Source organism: Dysidea avara, chromosome 4, assembly GCF_963678975.1.
Source record: "Dysidea avara chromosome 4, odDysAvar1.4, whole genome shotgun sequence".
In the NCBI taxonomy this organism is placed as follows: Eukaryota; Metazoa; Porifera; class Demospongiae; order Dictyoceratida; family Dysideidae; genus Dysidea; species Dysidea avara.
In genome coordinates this window covers 16,585,575-16,609,559 of record NC_089275.1, presented here as the reverse complement: position 1 = coordinate 16,609,559, position 23,985 = coordinate 16,585,575, and the positions used below count along the sequence as shown (strand labels likewise).

The window sequence follows — 23,985 nt, the reverse complement described above, 5'->3', positions numbered from 1 at the left end:
TTTCCCTGCAGTGACATAACACACAACACTTAATAGCTAAATTATACTACCATATGGAGGGAAACTTTGGCGCTGTTAAAATTTGGTGAATTTGGTGAATGACCATGAATTAGCCAAATTTTTCCCATCCAAATACTTTGGTGGCGAAGAAAATAGCAAACCAAGCCTTGAACTAATCAATTTTCTACTCGACCAAGGGATAGTGGGCCAGGCATTACGCTAGAGCCAAGCCTGCCTCGACTACCTCACTAGGTAGCTAGTATACTGTACACGTGGTATCCTCAAACTTCACCTCGAAACGGGCATGACAAGTAGCGAGTCCTACCATGTTAAGTACGATATTCACTATTCCAGAGGGTATAGATCTACTGTCTACATAGTATTACCTTTTAGTTGGTAGCTGACTCCAGGCGCTGAACCACTGAGAGGCATGGCACTCCAGTTCTCGCTTCAGGCACAGCAATTAGTGATCTAAGTAATTAATTAAATAGGGCGTGCGCTTTACTATAGTACGTTCGCGTTGAGCTGAATCCTCAAAAATGATTAATAACTTACGATTACTACATCGCATGGGCCTCCTGTATTGCTCAATACGTTGCGCTTCTCAATCCGCTAAAAATATATTAAAAGCGCTTCATTCGAATGTAAGACAGTCTAGTTATGACACTGCAAAGTTTCTCCATACATTTTCAATGGGGAAGCCTCTAAAGCGTGGCCCTTTGATATTCATGTTGACACATGTTTGTGGCGAAGCCAGACGTCACACTCCCGCCCTCAACACGCATGATATCACCATCTGTTATGTAAGAGGCTGTAATACTCTTTTGCAAGAAAAAATAAACAGTTTTTGTGTGTGTAAAACAGAGTTGCGTGAGTAGAAGAGCTGGGGCCACTGTTGCATTGTATTTAGAAGGTAAGTGGCCCACTTATCTTCAGGGGAAAAACCTCTTTCAGCCATTAAGAGTAAAAACCCAAATTATAACAGCTCAAGTACTTTTATCCAGCATAGGTGTACCTGCAAGTGAGGCAAACAACATGTTTTTAACTTCACATTTACCACACAGCTGCTTATTCTCTCCTATTCCCATCTAGTCAATTTGTCATTTTAATCCTTTTCCCATCACTTTGTGCACATGCCATACAAGCCGTTTCAAATCAGCACCTGGTTCTCAAAGTCACATTCCCACAGAACTCTACAGAAAGTTTCACTAAATGAAATACTGTTTGTATGCATTTGGACTTATAATACCTTTAGTGACTTTTAAACACTCCTGCACTGATCAATATACACAATGTCTGGTATGTTCACCTTCTGCAAGCATAATAAAGTAACAATAACTTTGAAAGTGCATGCACTTACACTTCATCTGTTGTTCTTTTTTCATGTACTTTGCAGAGTTCAATCCCAGCCATCCGATGACTCCTGGAGAACAGCATACAAGTTGTAACCTAGTATTGTAAATATCAAACAATCTTACATCAGATGAAGTAGGCTCAGAAGAGTACTCGGACTCACCGTTGCTGGTGGTGGAGGAGTCATTAATACCACCATCACCACCATCACCATCTTCACTATCGCTACTATCACTGCTGACGTGAATGAGGAATCGTTCTAGAAGTTCCTCATGAAGTCCATCCTGTTCCCAGTAATGATCTTCGACTTCTTCTTGAACGTGCTTTATCAAAGATTGCCACCTCTCAGATGTAACAGCCTCAAATCCTTGATAAACCAGTTCCTTAACTTCAGTCAAAGTAAACCTAAATAGATGCCAAACTATAACAATGTCCATAACAATGTTCATATACCTCTTGTTATTCCACTTTACGTGTCCCTTCACTTGACTCCAGGCCATCTCAATAGGATTCAGTTCACAGTGTGCAACTGGTAGTCTGACTACTTCATGTCCTATTATTATGTTAGCCGAAAGAACTGGGATCACAACAGTATACCAGAAAAAAAGCCATACCAGAAAAATGTCAGAGCCACAATGTATACACTTAACATACCTTTACTTCCAGCTATCTCATCTATAGCATATCTTGGAGGAGTTTTTGCTCGTTTGATGATTTCCCACAGATCTCTTTTCAGTGAACTTTCTGGATATGCTATACCTGTGAATCATCATACAGTCACATACTGAAACAGTGACAGTATATACACACTGCCTTACGTTTCTTATCTAACCACTCTTTCAGCTGTGCTTTTCGCCACTTTTGCTTTGGTTGCTCCTGCAAGTGGCGACTGCAGTTAACACAGTAACAGTTGACAAATCTAATACCTACCTATGGTAACTGGCATTGTCCATTACAATCAGACAATTGGCTGGTAATGCTGGAAGTAACTTTTCTTTAAACCACCTTTCAAAATTCTCTGCATTCATTTCTTGATGGTAATCAGCTGCAGATCCTTTCTTGGCTTTAAAAACCCAATCACAACCTGAAAGAACAACTGTGTTTACTGGATACTTCACATCATAGAAAATTACCGGGAACCCATCCATCTTTGCCTCCAGCATGTAAGATAATAAGGTGCTCTCCTTTACCTGATGGCTTGCTATGTATAAATTAGGTTAAACAAGCATACTTTTGAAAGCTATTTAACCAACCTGACTCCTCCTATAGTCCCCCCAGTAGTCTTATCAGCCTCTACCCAGGCTCTGGACTTTCCATCATGCGCATTGGCCCAAGTCTCATCCAAGTACACCACTGGTTTCCCTTCAGTTCTGTTGCGCCTCATTCGTCTCAAATATTTATGACGCTGATGGACTATGTGGGGTTACTCATAGTATACCCTGCATGTATGTGTAGTAAAATAAAAACACACAAACTGGTGCAATGCTAACCTCTTGTCATTAATCGTTCTATGCTTGAATCCCATATCCTTCAATACCCTTCTAAGTGATGTTCTTCCCCCGGAGAAAACACCATCATTCCGAAGTTTTGAGTGTAGACGGAGTAACAAAACCAAAGGCTCGAGCGTTCAAATTCACCCACCAAAATCTTCGACAGTGATAGATTTTCTTTCTTGTCGTATAACGAATGTATTTTCCGTCTGATTGCATCCCGGTCGAAACTGTCTGCATCGACACGGATTTGTGAACGTTTGTACCTGTCGTGACGATTAGATGAATAGAGTAGCCTCCCGCAAACTACTTTTGTACCTTTTTCTTGGCGTAGAAAACCCGCCTTTCTTGTGGTACTGCATCCTCACTCTTAAAATAGATGACTCTGAAATCCCTACGTGGTGAAATCAATACCAAACCCAGCTGCAAAGATATTTAATACCAGTGGCCTTAGAGATTCTCTGCTTCACATTAACGGAAACTTTAGACTTGTTCGCTTCTTGCTCAAAGTAGTTCCATAGCTTCATGAGTAGAAACTTTGTTTGGCTGTTTAACCTCTTTCCAAGAGGGTTTTGCTCCGCACTCACTAACGCTGCACTGGATGCCATATTTTAGACAATTAAGTGCGCACCCGTAACATGAGCTTACGAATAAATGCGTCATTAACATCATGTTTAAAGCCTTTGATCTTGTATGGCTTCTTAATCACCAACCCAGGATTCAGCTCAACGCGAACGTACTATAACAATTCGCCAAATTTTATTTTGCCAACGGTGATAGTTTGCTTGATTCGCCAAATTTCCCCCCTCCAAAGTTTCCCTCCGTACGGTATGTAATCTGAGACTTACATATGTAGCAGTTAACTAAGTGAGATCACTGCTGGTAAGCATTGCATCATATCACCATCCATCAGTGCTTGTGAAATAAATCTAAAATATACAAGTACATTGTCTGTATTGTGAATTCAGCTACATCTGAAAATTAGAACAAAATATGCATAGCTAGCTGTGTGGTAACTGTGAACTAATTAGGTACACTTGCCAAATAATTATGAGCACAAGGTGCCTGAAGCATTTAAATTTTGTAAATAGTAAATAAATGTCACAGTAAAGGTAGATCTACTCTAATGGAACAGTCCGTCTACTCTATACTGTAAATTCACACTTCAAAATTCACAGTGTAATAAAACAGTCAGTAGTATGTTTGCCTTTTATGTCAAACAAGATGACAGTAATCAATAGGTGCATGTCAGACTCTACAAAATAATATCATGTATTTTAATTCTTGTTTCCAAAGATCTTACTTTTTTAACACTTCGTTGTTCCCTAGTGAGCCTATCACTGAAAAAATGGGTGATATCCACCCCAAAACATCTTTGCTGTAAAAACGGTGTATCCAAGAAACTACTTGTACTTGTAAGCCAATGTAAAAACAGCTCAGTTGTAGAGAAAGACCTCATGAAAGTAAAAATAATTGGAACCTTAAATAGCTGATATCTGGAGCGGCCAATAACCAATCTTACTATAATTACCAGAGTTTTATAATCCACGCAAGAACACCTTGGCTGTAAAACAGGTACACCCATAAAAGTAAAAGTAACTGGCAACTGAAACAGCTGATATCTGAAGAGGCTAAGAATGAATGTTCATATGCAACTAATTGCAATTAACAAAAATCATTCAGCTGTGTTCTATATTCACTCTTGCTGCATCCTAAATATTTCCTTTAACTCTAATTGGCTGGTAATTTGGCTGCCTTTTTTAATAGCCAGTGTGTAGAGAAAAAAAGGTTGCCAACATAGCTGAATGATAAAGGAGTTCAGTGTTAAATTATTGTTAATTGTACTTAGTTGTGTATGAACATTCATTGTTGGCCACTTCAGATATCAGCTGTTTCAGTCCAGTTACTTTTACTTTCATGGGTGCACCTGTTTTACAGCCAAGGTGTTCTTGCGTGGATTAAAACTTAGGTAATTAGAGTAAGATTGATTCTTGGCTGCTCCAGATATCAGCTCTTTAAGTTACCAGTTATTTTTATTTTCATGAGGTCTTTCTCTACAACTGAGCTGTTTTTACATTGGCTTACAAACACTAGTAGTTTCTTGGACGTACCTATTTTTACAGCAAAGATGTTTTGGGATGGATCTTCGTTACTGACTACAAACAAATGATTATGTACAAAAAATTAATTGTTTTCCTAAACTGTAATTACAGCAATGGAGTTTTGTAGACGTAAGAAATAAACATACACATTACATTATTTTGTTTGTCATATAGAATGATGAAACACCTCTGCATTATGCTACAGAAAATGGACATGCAGAAGTAGTAGAGATGTTGCTGAAGTCAAAAGCTGATGTCAGTGCTGTCAAGAAAGTAAGGAATAGTGTGTACTTAATACTCTTTGCAAGTTGAACTGCATGCTTACATTATCTATACATATAGAATGGATGGACTGCTTTGCATGTTGCTGCACATAATGGCTATTCTCAAGTAGTGGAGACATTGCTTCATTTTAAAACAGTAAGACAATAGTACAAAAATAAACTGCACTTCTTTGCACATGTGTTACAGTGATTACAACTAGCAGTAATAGCTCATCATAAAGTATGGTAGTACTGGAGTCATGGAGGTTTGAGCTTTCTTTCCTAATAATACCACCAAAAAAAACAGCCTCTTCATAACAGCTTGGCACTAGTTTGGCATAACCAACTCCATAAATTCTTCAGAGTGACCCCAATCCTTTCAGCAAGTTTCTATAAAATTTTACTTTGGCATGGCATCATAACTGACCCATATAAACTTTAGCTTCTCTTTAACTTGTAAAATGCATTTCATAGCAAGATGTGCTAGTACTGAGCAGACACGCCCATAGAGCCATCCATGATAGAGGTCCCATTTCTGGGATAACTGGATCCTTCCTGGAATAGTGCGTGCTTGTTATGTAATAGTGCAAAGTGTAACCTTTTATAATAGGTATATTTAATTTAAATTGTTTTTCAAGTTGAAAAGTATTAGTTATGAAGACAGCTAAATTCGACAGTTGGCAGTTTTATCCCGGACATGTCATGGTGGACACAAGTACATATATACATGCGCAACAGTAAAATGGGACAAATCACTGCTGTGGAATGGATTGAACTGTAAGTAAACTGAATAGAATAGTTCTTTGGCATGTAAGATACCTTTGTACATAGTTAGTTTGGATTTGGTTGTTTTTTCAGGCTGGTGTTTTACCTAAGTTTAGACTTTGTTGTTTGATAATTTCATTGCGGTTACTACTACGTACAGTATATAAACAAAAACAACATATGCAGATAACCTCCTTAGTTTATAACGAGTATTTAGACATATGGTTACTAAGTAGTTCTGTGTGTTGGACGGTCAGTATGAAGTAATTCAGTAATTTGGCTAGTGGTCCCTGAGAGGTTGGCTTTCAATTGGTTAACTGAATTTTCTTCTAACTGACTGACTGACTGACTGATGCCTTAACTTGACTATGAGTAAGGCTTGAATTATTCACTGTTCAACAATGCTTTGGCTCAAGATGAGCCGTTTTGTCAACTGCTGCAGCCACAACACATACATCCATGTACCTACCTTTGTCCTCTTTTTGGGTCCCTCCACTACCATATGGGTGTTAATTGGAGGTAGCTTGTGGCATAGCTTCAGTGCTTTATTTACCATAGTGTGACTGGATTAACTGGAGAGGAACTTTTCGTACTGTTCTTTGTTTGTAATGCTGTATAATGGGTGGAACATCTTTGGAACTGAAGCAAAATGGCCACTTCACAATTGATAGTTGGTGCATGTGTTCAACCATAATTTTAGTAGTGACTGGATTGATTGCAGAGGTGCTTCTCATACTGTTCTTCATTTGTAATGATGTATAACGGGTGGAACATAGCTGAAAAAGAAGCGGAATGACTTCTTAGGCATTTCAATCATAAATAATTTTGGCGCACATTCAGTCATATTATTAATGTGTCTGTCACTACGGCTTCTTTCCTTTGATTTGGTATGCAATATGGTAATGTATTATGCTATTGCAAAAAAACACAAGTGTAAGAAAAATTAAAAATTTTAGGGATCAGAGATAAATAGAGCAACGAAACAAGGAAGGTCATCTACACTTGCAGTTATACTAATTGACATTTAAACCCTACTTCAGTCATAGCTACCCATAATTATTGACAGGCTGAAGTAGTATAGCTGCAGGTGTAGATGACCACCCTTGTTTCATTGCTGTTTTTATCTGTGATCCCTACTCAAATGTAAAATTTCAAATTTTTCTTATGCTTGTCTACTTGTACAGCAACTATGCCAACATTAAGATTGACACTCCTTGTACATTATGTACTATTGCTAGAAGAGATCACAACGTTAAATCAAGGATAGTACAGTACATGTATCTATGGCAAAGATCATAACATTATGTGACCAGATTTTGCAAAACCAATCCAAATCGCACATCAGGAAAATCAAACCAACACCACCAGTGGATAGCTACATTATCATACTACTAGTTTTGACCCTCGGTATTACTCAAAGTAACTGAGGCTGGTTTTAACAGACATTTCATCTAGAGTAGGGATGAGCCTATTTTGCTTTTTTTCCACCTATTTTTCTTTCCAGCAATTCTTTTATTTCTTACCTATTTTGCTCAATATTTTGCTCGAAATTTTCCTATTTTGCTGAACATCAGTAACATTTAATTGCAATATCTCAAGCTTACAAGCATGTGTGATTGCTCTATTAGAATACTTCGTACATAGTCAGTGGCGGATCTAGGATTTTTAAAAGGGGGTTTCTGAAAGTTGGTGTAGCTGAATAAATCATCTGATGACATTTCTCCAGAAAATTTTGAGATTTTAGAATCTCTGAGATCGGATTTTAGGCTACTTCTAGTTAACAATTACAATAAATCCAATGCTTTAAACTGTAAATACTATAGCTAACTATAGGGCAAAGATGGTGACTATAAGCTGTAGCTTTGATTGCTCTATTAGAGTAGTTACTTGACTGCTCTATTAGAGTATCTCGATCGTTTTTAATGCAATGGGAGATGAAAAGTGAAGTGTTGCTGAGGGTTTAATGCTATAAATGGTGTTATAGTTAAGTGCAGCTGCATGCATGCTACCGAAATACAGTGGTATATAGTTGTTTAATATTACAAATTGTCAGTACAACGATGTTTATGTATTTAGACTTGCACTGAGCTAAATTTAAAAGGGGGTTTCTGTCGAAGCCCCAGAAACCCCTCTAGATCCGCCACTGATAGTGACTGCTCTATTAGAGTATCTCGATCTTTAGTCACCATTTCCTATGAGCATATGTTGTCGTAATACTATGTGTGACTGTTCTATTAGAGTATCTTGATCTTTTTCATACAAAATGTGCTAATTTTCCATTCCTTGGTGCCCATTTTTCCAATTTTCCACCTATTTTCCCAGCATTTTGCTCTTTGCGTTTACCAACATATTTTCCAAAACTTTGCTGGCAAAATCGGTGTATCCCTAGTGTAGAGAGCTCAAATGATGGTTTCTGGCCTTGTGAAGGGTCTGGTTTTGCAAGAATCAGTGGTTTGCTGGTGGATGGCCTGATAATATTGGCCAAACATTTTTCTGTTGATTTTGCTGCACATCAGTCACTAAGAAGCCAGCACAGCCCTGTAATCTCACGTCTCGACTTTAATTGTGGTCTGCCTCCATTTTGAAGTTTATCTCTTGCCCACCCCTCACCCTCCTTCCCTTTGTGAGTGCTCGTAATACTACTTCGCTCTTCCAATTGCTCAGATTTTTTATCTTATTTGGTGAGAAACTCTACAAGCAGCTACAAGTACTGGAAGTGGTCTGAAAGGTAATAGATTGGTGCATCTCTTGTGTAAATTTCATACATGTGCTTGCTAATTGTGCTGACTTGAATTCTTTTAACCGTTTATCACAAAACTTCTAATATACGATTTGGATCGTTTTCCCAAAATCCAGTCACATATAGTATTGGGAGGTTGAATCATTTGTATACACACTTACATATATAGCAGAATGATCTGAATTTACTATTTTAGGGTTTCAGTTTAATTTTTTGTTAAAGTAAGAGTGCTAGCAGTGGTATATACATTTGTAGTCTGTCCAGACAAATTCCGTAGAGGTGGCCATTTATTCTACTGGTTGCTAGGGTATAGTACACAACCCAAGGGAGTGACAGCAACTATCCCAACATAATTATTATAAGCGTTGGTACCAACAGACCCAACTTGTTGGGACATTCAAGTTGATCGTTTGGTACATTTGCATTCCCAGTGGGTATTGACACTTCAATTCGCACATTTGCGCAGTGTAACAGAATGAGTTATCCCCTCCGATTGGTATATTTGCATAACCTACAGGATGATATCACTTCTGAATTGGGCAGGGAGAATTTGGTGCAAATGCTACCCCAACCCTCTCCATTTTCAAGTTCAAATATGCATACAAAGCTTGTACAGAATAGTTGAATTTAAAGCTACACTAACATTAAGGCAGTTTTAGATGGGGCATAGGAGCATCCTCCCCATGCTAACTCCTGGATCTGGTCCTGTAATTCCTACAAATTTCTGCTATACTGCATTAACAAGATAAAATGTGATCAACATTATAATAAACTTTGTTCTACTATTATAATAGTGTTATAATTAGTAGTTCTTTCTAGTGGCTTTTATTGCTGTATGCCAACTAATATTTAATTTAATATGTTAATATTACGCATCAAGGATTCCAAATCAGTAGGTCCTTGTTTAAGCAAGGCATTTAAAATTTTCATAAGAACCTATAATTATATAAGTGTTTTGGATCAGTGTGAGAAAGGGTGGATTTTGACATAAAAGTGAAAAATCAAGTCTGTAGCCATAGCTGTTATTGAGTTATGCTTGTCTGAAGGCATTAGTAAGTAAATTAGTCAGTCAGTTATTCAGTCTCAGTCAGTCAGTTTCAGTCATTCAGTCAGCAGACAATTCCCAAGTTTCTTAGCAACCTATTGAAAGCATTTCAAGAAGCCACTTTGTATACCTAACCGATATTGGCAATGTGACATGACGATATTTATTGTGGGACTTGTTTCCTGTCATTATTTTATTGCAAACCTCAATGATCCCTAATTTACAGTACTACCATACTTTATCCATGATAGAACATTATTTACAGAACTTTACCTTTACTAAATGTATTGTGTCGGACAACTTTACTTGAGATAGACTTGTTGTAAGCAGTGAGATTGAGATATTCTAATACCACAACCCAATAGATTGTATTGATATTCTAACAGAAAACTTTCACATACCGTACGAAACTGTTATTGCTACAAAATAGTACTCAAATTAGTTACATCCAAATTATGTTGTGAGATCCATGCCTTAAAAAGTAGAGAAAATAGTGAGATGATGATAAAGTATAACACTGCTACTGTATAGCATGCTATTCTTGAAGCAAAAAGTGTTGTAGAAGAGATAAAATCTGAATTTTCAATTTCGCAGAGTACATATTTAGAAATACAGGTGAATTTCAAATAAACAAAATACTTTACACAAATTATGAAAGATATGCATGCATGTGGAATAATCCCCATCTCCATGCACCGGAGAGAAAGACTGGGGGAGTCTTGAGTGGAGCAAATTCTAATCAACCACCAGCTTTATCATAACTATGTTAGAATTGTAGCAGACGGTGTTGATTTCCAACAATGGCAGTTCTGAATCAGCTCTTTACCGACTATTGATTATTGATGCTATATTATACTGTTAAACCATTACAATCACTAATTCTGAACTAAACATGAATCACTTGATGTCCATGCCAAAACGTTCAATCACCTGAAGGCAAGTTACCTTTAATTGTGGGAATGAACAGCTGGTCCTGCAATTTTATTTTTGAAGAGAAAAAAGCCTCTTCAAAATATCCAAATATTGAAAAAATTCTTAACCCACTATACAGTATCCCTACTATTCAAGTGAAATTAATATATACCTTATTTACTCGATTTGTGCTGCACCCTCGAATAGTACTGCACTGTGGTACTATTCGAAGGTCTTTATCCTTGTTTCTGAAAATAATTTTAATTATACCACACCCTCGAATAGTACTGTACTATACTTTCATAATTACTCTTTACTAGTGCTCTCATACCTTTAGTATTAATCTCCATCTCGATTTAAGGAAGGCACTGTCCTGTCCTGGCAAAACTTAAACGGCTATCACGTAATCGAAATTCCGGATATTAGTTAGTAAATTGACCACGTAGTACAAGGCGTGACATGGTTGTGCTATAAGGACTTGAGAGAAAGAAAGGTCCTGTATAGAAGAAGTAAATAGCAACATGTTGTGTATGTTTTATAAAACTATAGTGTAGGCAGTGGCAGGTTTAAAATATTAGTAGCGCACCCTAGAATAATACTACAGTGTGGCACTATTCGAAAGGTTTTATCCTTATTTTTGGGCAAAAAGGTAATAGTACCCCTGGGGCACAAATCGAGTAAATACGGTAACTGCAGGGATATTCCCACATGGATATGCTATACTATCATGGAACTAATTTCACCAAATTTTAGAACATAAATCCCTATTTAAGTCATTCATTACTTGCAATTCTTTTCTAATATAGGATAAAAACACTACTCCACTACAAGTTGTGCAGAACAGCCATGATCAAGTAATACAGATGGGAACCATTGTAGGAGTAGATGTTAATGTTATTACTAGAGTGAGACATAAATTTCACTTGACATGTGAAAACCATATTATACTCTTATATGATCACAGGATGGATGGACTCCTCTACATTTTGCTGCACAGAACGGTAATGCTCATGTAGTGGGGATGTTGATCAAGTCAGAAGCAAATGTCAATGCTACCACTAAAGTAAGGCAGTGTGTAATGCAGAAATAACTACTATAACTCAAATTTGTGTAGGATAAGCAGACTCCTTTGCATAGAGCTGCTCTATGTGGCCATGTTGAAGTGGTAGAAGTTTTGATGAACTTTGCAGCTAATATCAATTCTATTAATGAGGTAAGTAAACAATAGCTAAATAAACAATTGAACAAGTGTTTTTTCACTATAGGATGGATGTACTCCTCTACTGGTTGCTTCACAAAACGGTCATGCTGAAATAGTAGAGATGTTGATGATGTCAGAAGCAAATGCTAATGCTTCCAATAAGGTATTAATTATAACAACTAATTGATTTCAATTTACAGTAAGTGTGATAGTGGTATATTTAAAGTGAATTTCATAGAAAATCGATAAAATTGTTAATTATGATTACAATTTATCAAATATATTTAATTGCGTACACATTGTATGTACAAAACTGAAAGGTTGTCAGTCTGTCTAACTATCCACATTCTTTTGGGTCAGATATAGGCCTGAGTCAAATATGCTCAAAATTTTGCCAAAAATGCTTTCAGGAATTTCCCAATTTTTTCACCTGTTATGCTCTTCAGTGTTCCCATTATGTTTGTATTATACCCTAAGTTAGCAACATTTTTTACAATTATCTAATCAGTGAATGCTCTATTAGAGCATTTCACTACACAGTGGCTGTTTTATTAGAAAGTATCGAATGCATTTGAATGCTCTATTGCAGTTTGCAGTTTCTTTATGTGGAAGTATTGATCTATTTTCAAAGAATTAAGCTCCATGGTGTGAAATATCCACCTAACATGCTAGCATTATGCAGGCATAACACTCTAGCTAGCCTATTTTGCTTTTATTATACTGGAATATTTGATGCAGGCCTAGCCAGATGATTATCTTGCCAACCACAGTATACCTATAAAATCCAACAAAGTGCATATCATTTGGCTACACTAAGTTTGTTAAAAAAATATTGTCATTTGTCACTTATGTGTCATTTAATGCAACAGCATAAAAGACAGTTCATTAAAAAGTTCTACTACATTCCAGGGTAGATCCAGACTTTCTGGAAAAAAGGGGCTTCACTCTGGAACTTGGTTGTTTTAGCTTTGCTCTAGCTATTGTATGGAGGGAAACTTTGGTGCCATTAAAATTTGGTGAATGACCATGATTTTACCAAATTTTTCCATCCAAATAATTTTATTTTGCTAGTGAAGAAAATAGCAAACCAAGCCTCGCTAAACAATTTTCTACTCAACCAAGGGTTACTGGGCCAGGCATCAAACTAGAGCTAAGCCTGCCTTGCTCGCTGCCTCGACTACTTCACTATAGGTAGCTAGCTGTATCCGTGATCCTCAAACTTCACATCAAAACGGGCATGACAAGTATAACGAGTGCTACCATATCAAGTACGATATTCACTATTCCAGAGGGTGCAGATCTACTGTCTATATAGTATTACAGCCAGACTTTTAAAAAGGGGGGTTCCACTTTGGAATTGCAACTTCAGCGGAGACCAGAAAAAAGAAAAAGGTCATCAACTGCTGACAATTACTTCCTCTCACCAGATGCCCTCACCAACCATATTTCCTTGTTTATAACTAGATACATAGCTTGCTAAACTGCTCCTCAAAAGACTACTGTGACTGCTCTATTAGAGTATCTTGATTTGACTGTTCTATTAGAGTATCTCAAGTAAGAGAGGCTCTTTCAAAAGGGGGGTTCTATGGAACCCTTTGAACCCCCCTGGATCCGCCCCTGTATTACCTTTTAGTTGATTGCTGCCAAAGAAGCGTGGCACTCCAGATCCTTGCTTCAGGCACATGTCATAGTAAATAATCACTTCCAGCAATATCTCATTGTATAAAGGGATGTCATGATAGACATGACATGATAAATATCATCACATAAAAGTCTGTGACATAACATAGCCATTTATGTTGTGAGTAGGCCTCAGGGAATTATGCTCAAAAATTTCATCATCATGCTATTCCGAATTTCTCCAAAAAAGTTATCATTATGCTCTTATTATTCCCAAACTGTAATCATTATTCTCAAAATTATTCCAAAGTTTTGAAAAAAAAATTTTAATTTTGCATTTTGTAGCTTAGCAAGATTTTGGAGCAGTAGAAATTCTATTTTATTAGACAGTGAAGCTAGATTTTAGTTGGCGAGATGCTTAGTCACTGTTGCAATAGAGTAAAAATTATTCCGTTGACTGTTCTATTAAAGTTGGTGACTGCTCTATTAGAGTATATCGATCTCACCATACGTGAATTGAAAATTATGCCAAATATGCCTTTAAATCACTTCAAAATGCTGGAACAATTCCGAATTCTTTACCCTATCATTATGCTCAAAATTATTCAGGCATAATTCCTGGACCCCTATCCTAGTCGTGACCTTGAAATAGCACACAAATTTTGGCTGAAATCTAAATAATATTGTAAAAGTATTGATTAATGGGGCCAAAAACTGTCAGTTTGGTAAGTAAATATATCGTAGTGTATAGTAGGGACCACAAAGGAGTAAGAGTAGTCCACGACATAACATCACAGAAAAACCAGCCTCAATTTTCCCTAACGACGATGAGGTAGTATTGGTTAGGTAAAACTAAGCCCAAACAAGCTTTCAGATCGACCCGAAACGCTTTCAACAAGTTGCTACGGAATTTTAGAAATACTTTATTTAAAGGAACTTCTACTGACTGACTGCCTGACTGACTGACTGATGCCTCCAGACAAGCATAACTTGATAATGGCTAAGGCTACGGGCTTGATTTTTTTCACTGTTCGATGTCGCTTCGGCCCAAGAGGTGCCTTTTGGTATACCGCAGTATGTACAATGCATTCTTCATGGAATTACCAGTGTCCTCTTTGTGTCCCATTCATCTTTGCTGACAGTGAAAAGTGTTGATTTGGCAATAGCATGTGATGGCTTCCCTTCGTAACGGAAATCATCCGTATTTTTCATAGTGACTATTTTGATTGCAGAGTTCGTACTGCTGTGTAATGGGTTGAACACAGCCGACAACATAGCGTAATGGCTACTTCACTTTTCAGATGATAATTGATATAACTGGGGCGCGCGGCACCATTTCTTTTGGTATGCATGGATTGCAGACATGCTTTTCAAACAGTTCTAGATCCGAAATGCATGCTGTGTAATAGCTGACAATGAAGCATAATGGATACTTCACTTTTCAGATGAATAGCTGGGGCACGCGGTGCCATTTCAGATGCGGCATGCATGGGTTCACCAGTCATAATAATATTTACAAAAAAAGTTTGCAAACAAGTACACAGAAAAATTTGGAATTTTCAACTAGAGTAGAGACCATAGCACATCGTTAAAAAGTACTGAAACAAGTTGGAGTAGTGCACAATATTAAACCACAGTGAAACAAAAGAAGTATTATATCCCTACTGTGCTCAAGATACCATAATTAAAAATGCACAGTAGGGATATATCACTTCTGATTGTTTTACTGCGATTTAATAATGTGCGCTACTCCAGTACTTTTTATCAATGCGCTATGGTCCCTACTCTAGTTAAAAATTCCAATTTGTTCTGTGTACTTGTTATAATATGCATTATACTACTGATACCGTGTGTATTGTACCTTCAAAATGATATTGATATTTTGTGGAAAGTAAATATCTTTTTCTGCTGAGTTATGTCATGCATGGCTTATGATATAAATTATCATGACATAAATGCCTGTAAAACATTATATAAAAATATAAATTTCCATGTCATGGCAACCCTATATCACTGTTAAATCTTGAAGTATATAGTCATACTAATAGGTCTAAGTCAATTATACTCAAAAATTGCCAAAATGCTTTCAGAAATTTCCATCTATTATGCTCTTCAGTATTCTCATTTCTTACAATAACCTATAATAATTTTAGATGTAATTTATTGCAATGCAATAAATTGAAGTTAACATGCCTTGGTGTGGGCGTAGAATGGATACAGTGCAAACCTATGTACCATACCATAGTAAATGAAGCCAGCATCCTTTAGTGATAAACCAGCCTTTCGAGTAAAGTAATTAAATTCAGCAACACAGAATCCATGAGATGACTGTAAGGTCCACTAGAGAGGCATTGTATATTAGCAAAGTAGCCCAGTGCTAGCACCACAAACTGAAATCAATGCATTTGTTTCAGGTAAAACTCGAACCAATCTTGTAGGACACATGATACGTATTGATGTCATAATGATTCATTGTAATAAACTGGCTTGACAGGTTTGAGATCACGAGATCATGCCATAGTGCATGGTGTGTTCGCAGATGTGTTATTTGCATGCGTGATATTTGCATGCGTGTTATTACATTAGGGTGTACCGATGTTACAATAGGTATTGGTATCGGTACTGATATTGGGATATCGGAAATATCGGAAATCAGTAAAATTAGGCTAGACTTTTACCGATATGAGCACGTGCGCATACTGTAGAATGCCAGAAATATTTTTGTATGTTTTTGGTAATACGTTACGGAAGCCATTATGCCACGAGTAAAAGCAGTTGTGTGGGATTTCTTCACTGTTCGCGAAGACAGCGATAAGTTTGCCAGTTGTAACACTTGCAACGATAGCATATCTCGTGGAGGAAGTTTTGTGAAGTCGTACAACACAACTAACCTTATTGATTATCTTTAAAAAAGCACACCAAAGAATACAGCCAGTATTTGGAGAAGAAAAGGATTAGAAACTTGAAGGAGCAAGAAAAGCGAAAAGAGCAAGCAGCATTTAAACAGCTAACGATGGTAGAATCCCACGTAAAAGTGAAAGTGTGGGATATCAACGATTCATACACAGTGCGTATCCATAGATTAATAGGAGAAATGATTGCTACGGATAACCAACCTTTTTCAGTTGTTCATGACACCGGATTTAGCTGTCTCGTGAAAACTCTTGAACCAATGTACACACTCCCAAGCAGGAAGTATTTCTCATAAACTGTTGTTCCAGACATCAAAGCGAAGATTGATTTAATGCTGGCGGAAATGGTTGTAGATGTACCTCATCTCAGTCTTACCACAAACATTTGGAGTTGCTCTTCAGCTCAGCAATCACATATTAGTTTAACAGCTCACTGGGTCACGAAAAAGTTTAAACGAATATCAGCAGTGCTTCATGCACACAAATGTGAAGGCTCTCATACTGGTGAGTATATTTGTGAAAAGCTAGAGGACATGTTAAAGAACTGAGGAATTAATAAAGCACGAATTCATTTAATAATACATGACAATGCTAGCAATATGAAAAAAGCTTCACGAGATGCCATGCTACCCAGCTTAGGATGCTTCGCACATACCCTCAACTTGTTGTGAATGAAGGTATCCTTTCACAGCGTGTCGTCATTGATGTTTTAGCCATATGTCGTGGAATAGATGGCCACTTTAAACGTTCAACTTTAGCTTATCATCGGCTAGATGAAATACAGGACAAACATAGTATTGATAAAACAATAGATTACAACAAGATGAGCCGACAAGGTGGAATTCCACTCTTTACATTCTACAATCAATCAACACACAAAAGATAGCATTGGCAGCCACTGAGTATGGCTCCATCACTATGTTGAACACCCATCAACTTGATCTTGTCAGGAAGATTATTGTCACGCTTGAACCTGTAGAGGAAATAACAAAAATGATTTCCACTGATGCAGCAGCTGCATCAGTGTTGATACCATTACTAAGAGCACTAGAAAAGTCACTTACCAAACATCATGATGATTCTGGTATTCAAACCATGAAGGGTGAAATGTTAAGTTCACTGAAGCGAAGATTTAAAGATGTTGAAAAACATGAAGAGTTGATTTTTGCCACAATACTGGATCCTAGATATAAAGACAAATTTTTTGCTATGGCAGCTACAAAAGAATTTGCTAAGCAACGTATCATTGATATGTGTGATGAAGTGAGTGAAGTGAATGAACCACCAAACAAAAGGCAGCGTACTGATGATGATGGTACTAGTGTGTGCTCCAGTAAAGTGTGGGAGTGTATGAGTGAAATATTAGAGGACTTGGGGGAATGTAGTGATGACAGTGTAGGTACCAGTGGAATGGAATTAAACAGTTTCCTAAGGGAGCCTTTGATCTGTTTTCAAAAAGGTAATCCCTATGTTTGGTGGAACGAGAATCAGCGAAGATATCCACTTTTAGCCAGAATAGCAAGACGATACTTATTATAAGTGCTCCACCTACCAGCGTGCCCTCGGAGAGACTCTTTTCTGGAGCAGGAAACATTTATGATGATAATAGATCACGGCTTACAGCAGAGAAGGCTGAAATGCTACTGTCAATCAAGTATAACTTGAAAATAATGGGATACAAGTATTAGCTTTACATTTCCATGATACAAGTATAGCTAGTTTAAAGCTGTCACAGTGTGTAAAACAGTCAATATTAGCCTAATGTGTTTTACAGTTCAAATATTACAGTTAACAAGTCTAATCACTCAAATGTAAATATCGGTTATAGAATCGGCTATCGGTGTTAAGACTATGTAAATATCGGAATATCGGTAAATAGTGAAAATGTCATATCGGTACACCCCTATTATTGCATGCGTGTTAATTGCATGCGTGTTATTTGCATGCGTGATATTTGCATGTGTGTTATTGCATGCGTGATATTGCATGCGTGATATTTGCATGCGTGATATTTGTATGCGTGATATTACATACGTGTTATTGCATGCGTGATATTGCATGAGCGTTGTTGCATGTGTAATATTTGCATGCGTGATTATTTGCATGCATATTGCTGCATTGTTGCATGTTTTATATGTGCATATATACTACTTTACGTAATGTTATAATCACAAGCTATTATGGCTGCTACTTGCCTCTTCACTTATACATACGCTATTACCGTTGTTATTACATGTTTAGCTTTATCTGTGATAGCAAGTATTTGGTGTTTTACGGCATACAAAAACTTGATAGCTTGTGCATTCAAGTTATGTGCAACCGCTATGCCATCCAATGCCCTTAGTTCCCAACTCTTGTACATCATAGTACACATTCTTCACACATTCAGCATACAGCCTGCGTGATCACAGGACATCATGTACTAGTCTTAATATTATTAAATATTTCAATATGCAATTACAACTGGAAAACCTGTTGTCTCTCTGCCATGAGTGCTAACAGGTACATCAGCCTGTTGTCAGTCCTGTCTGCCCCTGTGACTGATGAAGGCTGATTATATCCTACACCAGCTGTCCTAAGGGATACTTAAACCGCAGTGCGTGGGAGTATCAAAGCGCCGCGCTGGGTTATAACTACCATACAGCTAGACAGAGCGGCGCTGCTACTGTACGATATATTAGTTATCACCCAGTGATAACTAACTTATCACCCTGTTGCGGAGCCACTCAGTCTCTTTCGTGACATCATAATAACCGCGAATGGCATTGTTTACCAATGGAACAAAGAGCCAAATAAGGAAATATTGATACAAAACACACCAATACAACACTTAAAACTAGCTAAATCTTACAAGAAAACTGTTAATCCTTTTCACAATAACACTACAAGTTACCAATACCGTGATAGTTTAACAAATGTCAAGAATAGTCCGTGACGATTTTCGCTCCAGCAATCACTCCCAATGGCCACTGTGGTGAAGAACTAACTTCCTCTAGCTTCATCGTTCTATCTCAGACTATGGTAGCCACTTGTTGGTCTTTATTTTTCTCTTGCACACCACGCGACACCACCATACCAATTTCTGACGAAGGCGAATCGTACCTGGAACCGCTGCTTCATAACACCGCCCTTCGCTACAGTTTTGTAGGCAGTATGTAAGGTCTCTCTTGTGGCTACGAAGTAGAATCTCCACACAATTCGGACGAAATCTTGAGCACAGTGACAGGAACTCAAACCGGAACTTAATTTACTATCCGTAAACTTCTGCGCACTCCCGCGCACTGAGATATAAAACAGTTATATCCCGTATACTTGGATGATATCATTGTTATTACACTCGTCCTCGGCTCCGCCTCGGACTCGTGTAATAACAATGATATCACCCTCGTACCGGGATATAACTATAACTTATTGACCCCCAAGATATGCTTTTAGGCTCCCTGTAATTCCTGCTAGCATTGGTGTCTCACTACACTCATTCCCTGATATTTATCAAGCTTAAGAGACCGGGATGCTTTTGATGGAACAGTTGAATTACATTAGGGTAAACGAATTAATGTTTTATTAGAATATCTCTCAGTCAATTATCCTCAATAATGCACGAGTGGTGTTTGCAAGAGCATTGTTGTTCCTCCTTCTAATGCAGATAAGCCATGCATTCACGATGCATGGTTTACTTGATTCATGTTTCAGAAGTATACTACTATATATTGCATTGGGAAAACAGTTATTAATTGCACATACTCCCAGTAAATATTTGTTAATTGTACATACGCGCACTTGCATCACTATGTGGACTCCACAATACTGTTATGCAAGTCAATTACATAGTGCTTTGGATTATCCATGTTGAATTTTCCCATTTTCACTAAACACACAACTGATTGATGCTATCTTTGCATAAGTGATTCACTTATACCTCTTCTCTGAATATCTACAAGCATAATACACCAAATCAATAGCTTGTTTCACAGATTTTAGCTATTCCCTTGTTTCCCTGCTTTTTTGGTCTTTGATCCCTAATCCAGCTTAAAATTCCTAATTTTTCCTTCTACTTGTAGTAAAAAATACAATACAATACAACCTTGGAACATTTCAATCAGTGAATGCTCTATTAGTATAATGGCATTGTACAAAAATTGCATCATTTTTATATATACAATTCTGAAATTTTCCACATGGATTACAGTCCTTATGACGTTATTTTTTGATATAGTTTCATCACAGATTTGACCTTTGGTGACATTTACAGCTACCTTTGCATAGAAAATTCATCCTTTCCCTTTTTCTTCCTGAGTCATTATTTTAACATTGCTTCAAATTAATGGTCTTACTTAATGTGATGCCTTGGCTTTTATTTGAAGTCAATAGACGACTTTCAAAGTTATGACCATTATATTAGCCATAAAATTAAGTGATTTAGACCCCAAGGGGATACACATATACAGTTTCTAAACTTAACACCAAAAAACATAACACTTACAGTAGGTGGCATAATTTTATTCTATACATGGAAAAAAATTGCTTATAAACAAATATAGTTGAAAGTTAGAATGACTGGACAAAGCATTAATACCTGCTTTACATTGTAGTTAACATACTTTCAATTTCTTTACTATACTACAGATGTGGTGACAGAACTCATGAATAGAATAGATGAACAAAAAAGATTGTTCATGTACCCTAATACAACACATTGGACAAACATATACAGTAGAGACAGTTGAATTTGAACCAACTGGCCTACCCATGCTTGTCCTGGTGTTGCATACTTTGTTTGAATTCCCGCCATGCAATGATGAAGGTATATAGTCTGTATACCAGTATGATAGTTATAAACTACATCAATTTTACAAAATAACATTTTTAAAGTAGGCACGAAAAGTCTGCCGTGATAAGAAGAAAAGCAAGTATTCCACCAGCATGATGTAAACTCACATAATGATTATATTATTATAAAAAAAGATGTAAACAGGGAAAGGCAAGTAGGACTATTACTTCTCAACTAGTAGGTGTCTTACTATCTGACAGCTACAATTACTTAGTCTGGATAAATTCACGAAACATTTCAAAAGCTTACTTACATTAATACAAACCATATAACCTACCATCAACTTAGAACATGGCTCATACAGGGTGCATACAGTATAATTGCCAATGGTGGAGTTTTGAAACCCTGTATTTTTGCTAGGTTTTAATACAATTTTGTTAAATAATATGCAGTGAATGTGTTGAAAGTCTACTCAGTCGACCTTAATTTAACCCATTTTGATGAACTGCTACAGGTCTCTAATTGGATTTACAGATCTCGTTACTGTATCTCCTCCCAAAGAATCAAAGCTTATACTATCCATATTATACTGTCTGATGCCTGACAGTGCAGGTACTGTACTGTTGGTAGTAGCATAATATAAAGGGGAAAGACAAACCAATGTGTTGGAACCTTTAATTTTTCACAAAATTTAGGTTATTAATTGTGACTGGATTTCATATAACCAGGCTTCCACACACACAAAATCAAACTTACGTTTTTACCAGAAATGGATTGCTGGTCTAATACACTATCATATTCCACACTGTACTTCCTTCAGGACTGGCAAGTCTGGTTTCTGTAGCAGCTTTCTTCCGACCCTGTCAAAGCCACGAGTGGGAGATTGGTGCCATTAAATGGCCATGGCTTTGTGATAATGGTGTGTAGTGAGCTAGGACTTCACAGAGAGCTCACCAATAGTATTCTCAGTCAATTTGGAGTAATTTGAGGGACATGGAGGGCCATGGAGAGCCCAAACTTGGTCTCTGGATTGCATTCGTCTTCTTACTTCATTTTATACCCCTATATTAAGCCCACCCACCACCCTCTGCCCCTATTACTACCACCTGTGATATTATTACCCACTCGAAAAAAGCTGCTCAAAACAGGGCAAACTTTGGGTATCAGAAATTTATACACCCACTCAGTGATAGCTAGTAAATAGATGAATAATTGGTGCAAATTTTGTTTGCACAGCTGTAGGCACTGGGAAGGTATTACACAATGATTACTTAAAATCGCCATATCTCCTAACGAAGCTTTGTGCGTTGAAGCCTGGTTTTGTCAAATTCAGTCACAATTGAGGGTAAACGTTACTGAATAATAGATAGCTAATTATGAATTTTGGAGTTATTGAATTGCCATACATTATTCTTTGCACTTTTTCATTCTCTGAATCGTATACTATTCTAGCACAAAGCACTATAATTTTCTAAAGCGATAACTGATCTGGCATCCTTTCTAAATAAATTGGAAATTAATTAATATTGTAATATGCCAATTGAAATAAAATTAATTTTGGTAATGAAATGATCTATAGCAACATTTATTAAATGTGATTCATGTTCATGCTATAGTTAATGCAACTTATTTTTATGTAGGGCAGCAATATGGAGGCAGAGTTGAAAAGTTTTATATGACTTTAATTACTTGATTAGTTGACATTATGTGTTTAGTTTTTATTCAATGTGTACACCTTCATTTTTGTAGCTGGATTCTATGCAATGTATGGCACAGAAACACATAGTCACATGTATAGTAATATACCATTAATGTTAATTTAATTGTATACCATACACATGTGATGCATGTCAACAACCAGGCACGGTTCTACGGGGGTTTCACTGGTTTCCTGAAACTCATCTTTTGAGATCGAAAAAATTATAAAGTACTCAACAAACTTTTTTTCTCAATTGTTATTTTTCAACAGGGAGGCAGCATCAGCCGAATAGGCTTGCGTCAATTATGCTGGCATAATTTTTGGCATAATAGGGGATGAAAAGCATAAAGCATAATGCTGGCATAATGGAGCATAATCAGGAACAAAATGGGCAAATTTCTGCCATGATATTTATAACTTCTGCTATAACAGCCACAAAATCAAGTGTTTTGAATGGTGAAATGTTTCTTGACAATGAGTAGTAAAATGCACTACAGTCTTGTTTACACTCGACGGAACGATTCAGTGCTTTTCATTGTGGGTTTGAGTTTTATAGGACACAGGCAATCGTGTGCCAACTAGTATCAAGGCATGGCAAAGCAGTTTATATGATAGCTATATCTAATGTGTCTCATCGTCTGATTTTGAATAAAATGTGATATTATGATTATGATTATTAGAAGCTCGATTGGAAGACAATAGCTACAAGAGAAGCTCTGATGATAATAAAGTTAGTGGTGAGTCAGTATAGCTAGTCAATGTCTGGGCATTGAAAACAGTGAAGTATCTGCAGGTCTGCAGTAAGGCTGAGGTTAATATCAAACCAGGAAAATATTTCAAAAAGATTGAGACTCTCTAATAGGACAGTCAAACACTCTAATAGAACAGTCATCGCATGCAACAGGGAGAATAACAACCATTAAGTGTTTACCCCAGGAAGCTAATATGTTCTTGGCATGGTGGTGCAAATGCAAGTTGCATAATATTATACTAAACAGTTGCTATCCTTTGAATACCAATTGCTAAAACTCAGAAGATCTATCATAATACTTTTATCAATAAATAATTGCATACAAAACTACAAAGATACTAGACAATAAAATGTCTATAGA

At 37.0% G+C, this 23,985-nt stretch overlaps 2 protein-coding genes across 2 annotated transcripts in view; one reads left to right on the top strand and one right to left on the bottom strand.

Moving 5' to 3' along the window:
- Positions 1-23,009, top strand: part of LOC136253361 (mucolipin-3-like) — an 88,195-nt gene extending 65,186 nt beyond the window's left edge. Inside the window, exons 13-19 of the mRNA XM_066046015.1 lie at positions 5,120-5,218; positions 5,288-5,365; positions 11,477-11,575; positions 11,635-11,733; positions 11,785-11,883; positions 11,936-12,034; positions 22,815-23,009. Coding sequence (XP_065902087.1) covers positions 5,120-5,218; positions 5,288-5,365; positions 11,477-11,575; positions 11,635-11,733; positions 11,785-11,883; positions 11,936-12,034; positions 22,815-22,853 — 612 coding nt within the window. The 3' untranslated portion in view covers positions 22,854-23,009. The remainder of the gene's footprint in view (positions 1-5,119; positions 5,219-5,287; positions 5,366-11,476; positions 11,576-11,634; positions 11,734-11,784; positions 11,884-11,935; positions 12,035-22,814) is intronic.
- Positions 798-3,460, bottom strand: LOC136253366 (uncharacterized protein C21orf140 homolog). The gene is made up of 13 exons (XM_066046023.1): positions 3,286-3,460; positions 3,162-3,237; positions 2,844-3,109; positions 2,607-2,792; positions 2,487-2,554; positions 2,284-2,437; positions 2,172-2,242; positions 2,008-2,112; positions 1,807-1,906; positions 1,479-1,758; positions 1,361-1,423; positions 1,250-1,312; positions 798-1,193 (listed from the first exon to the last, which is right to left on the bottom strand). The coding sequence occupies exons 4-11, from the start codon at positions 2,735-2,737 to the stop codon at positions 1,400-1,402; spliced, it is 933 nt and encodes a 310-aa protein (XP_065902095.1). The 5' UTR covers positions 2,738-2,792; positions 2,844-3,109; positions 3,162-3,237; positions 3,286-3,460; the 3' UTR covers positions 798-1,193; positions 1,250-1,312; positions 1,361-1,399.
- Positions 23,010-23,985: the final 976 nt, after the last annotated feature.

Coding starts and splice junctions, on each gene's coding strand:
- LOC136253366 (XM_066046023.1), bottom strand. CDS start 2,737: ATGAGGCGCAACAGAACTGAAGGGAAACCAGTGGTGTACTTGGATGAG. Junction 1,907..2,007: donor TGAGATAGCTGGAAGTAAAG/GTATGTTAAGTG, acceptor ACATAATAATAG/GACATGAAGTAGTCAGACTA. Junction 1,759..1,806: donor GTAAAGTGGAATAACAAGAG/GTATATGAACAT, acceptor GCATCTATTTAG/GTTTACTTTGACTGAAGTTA.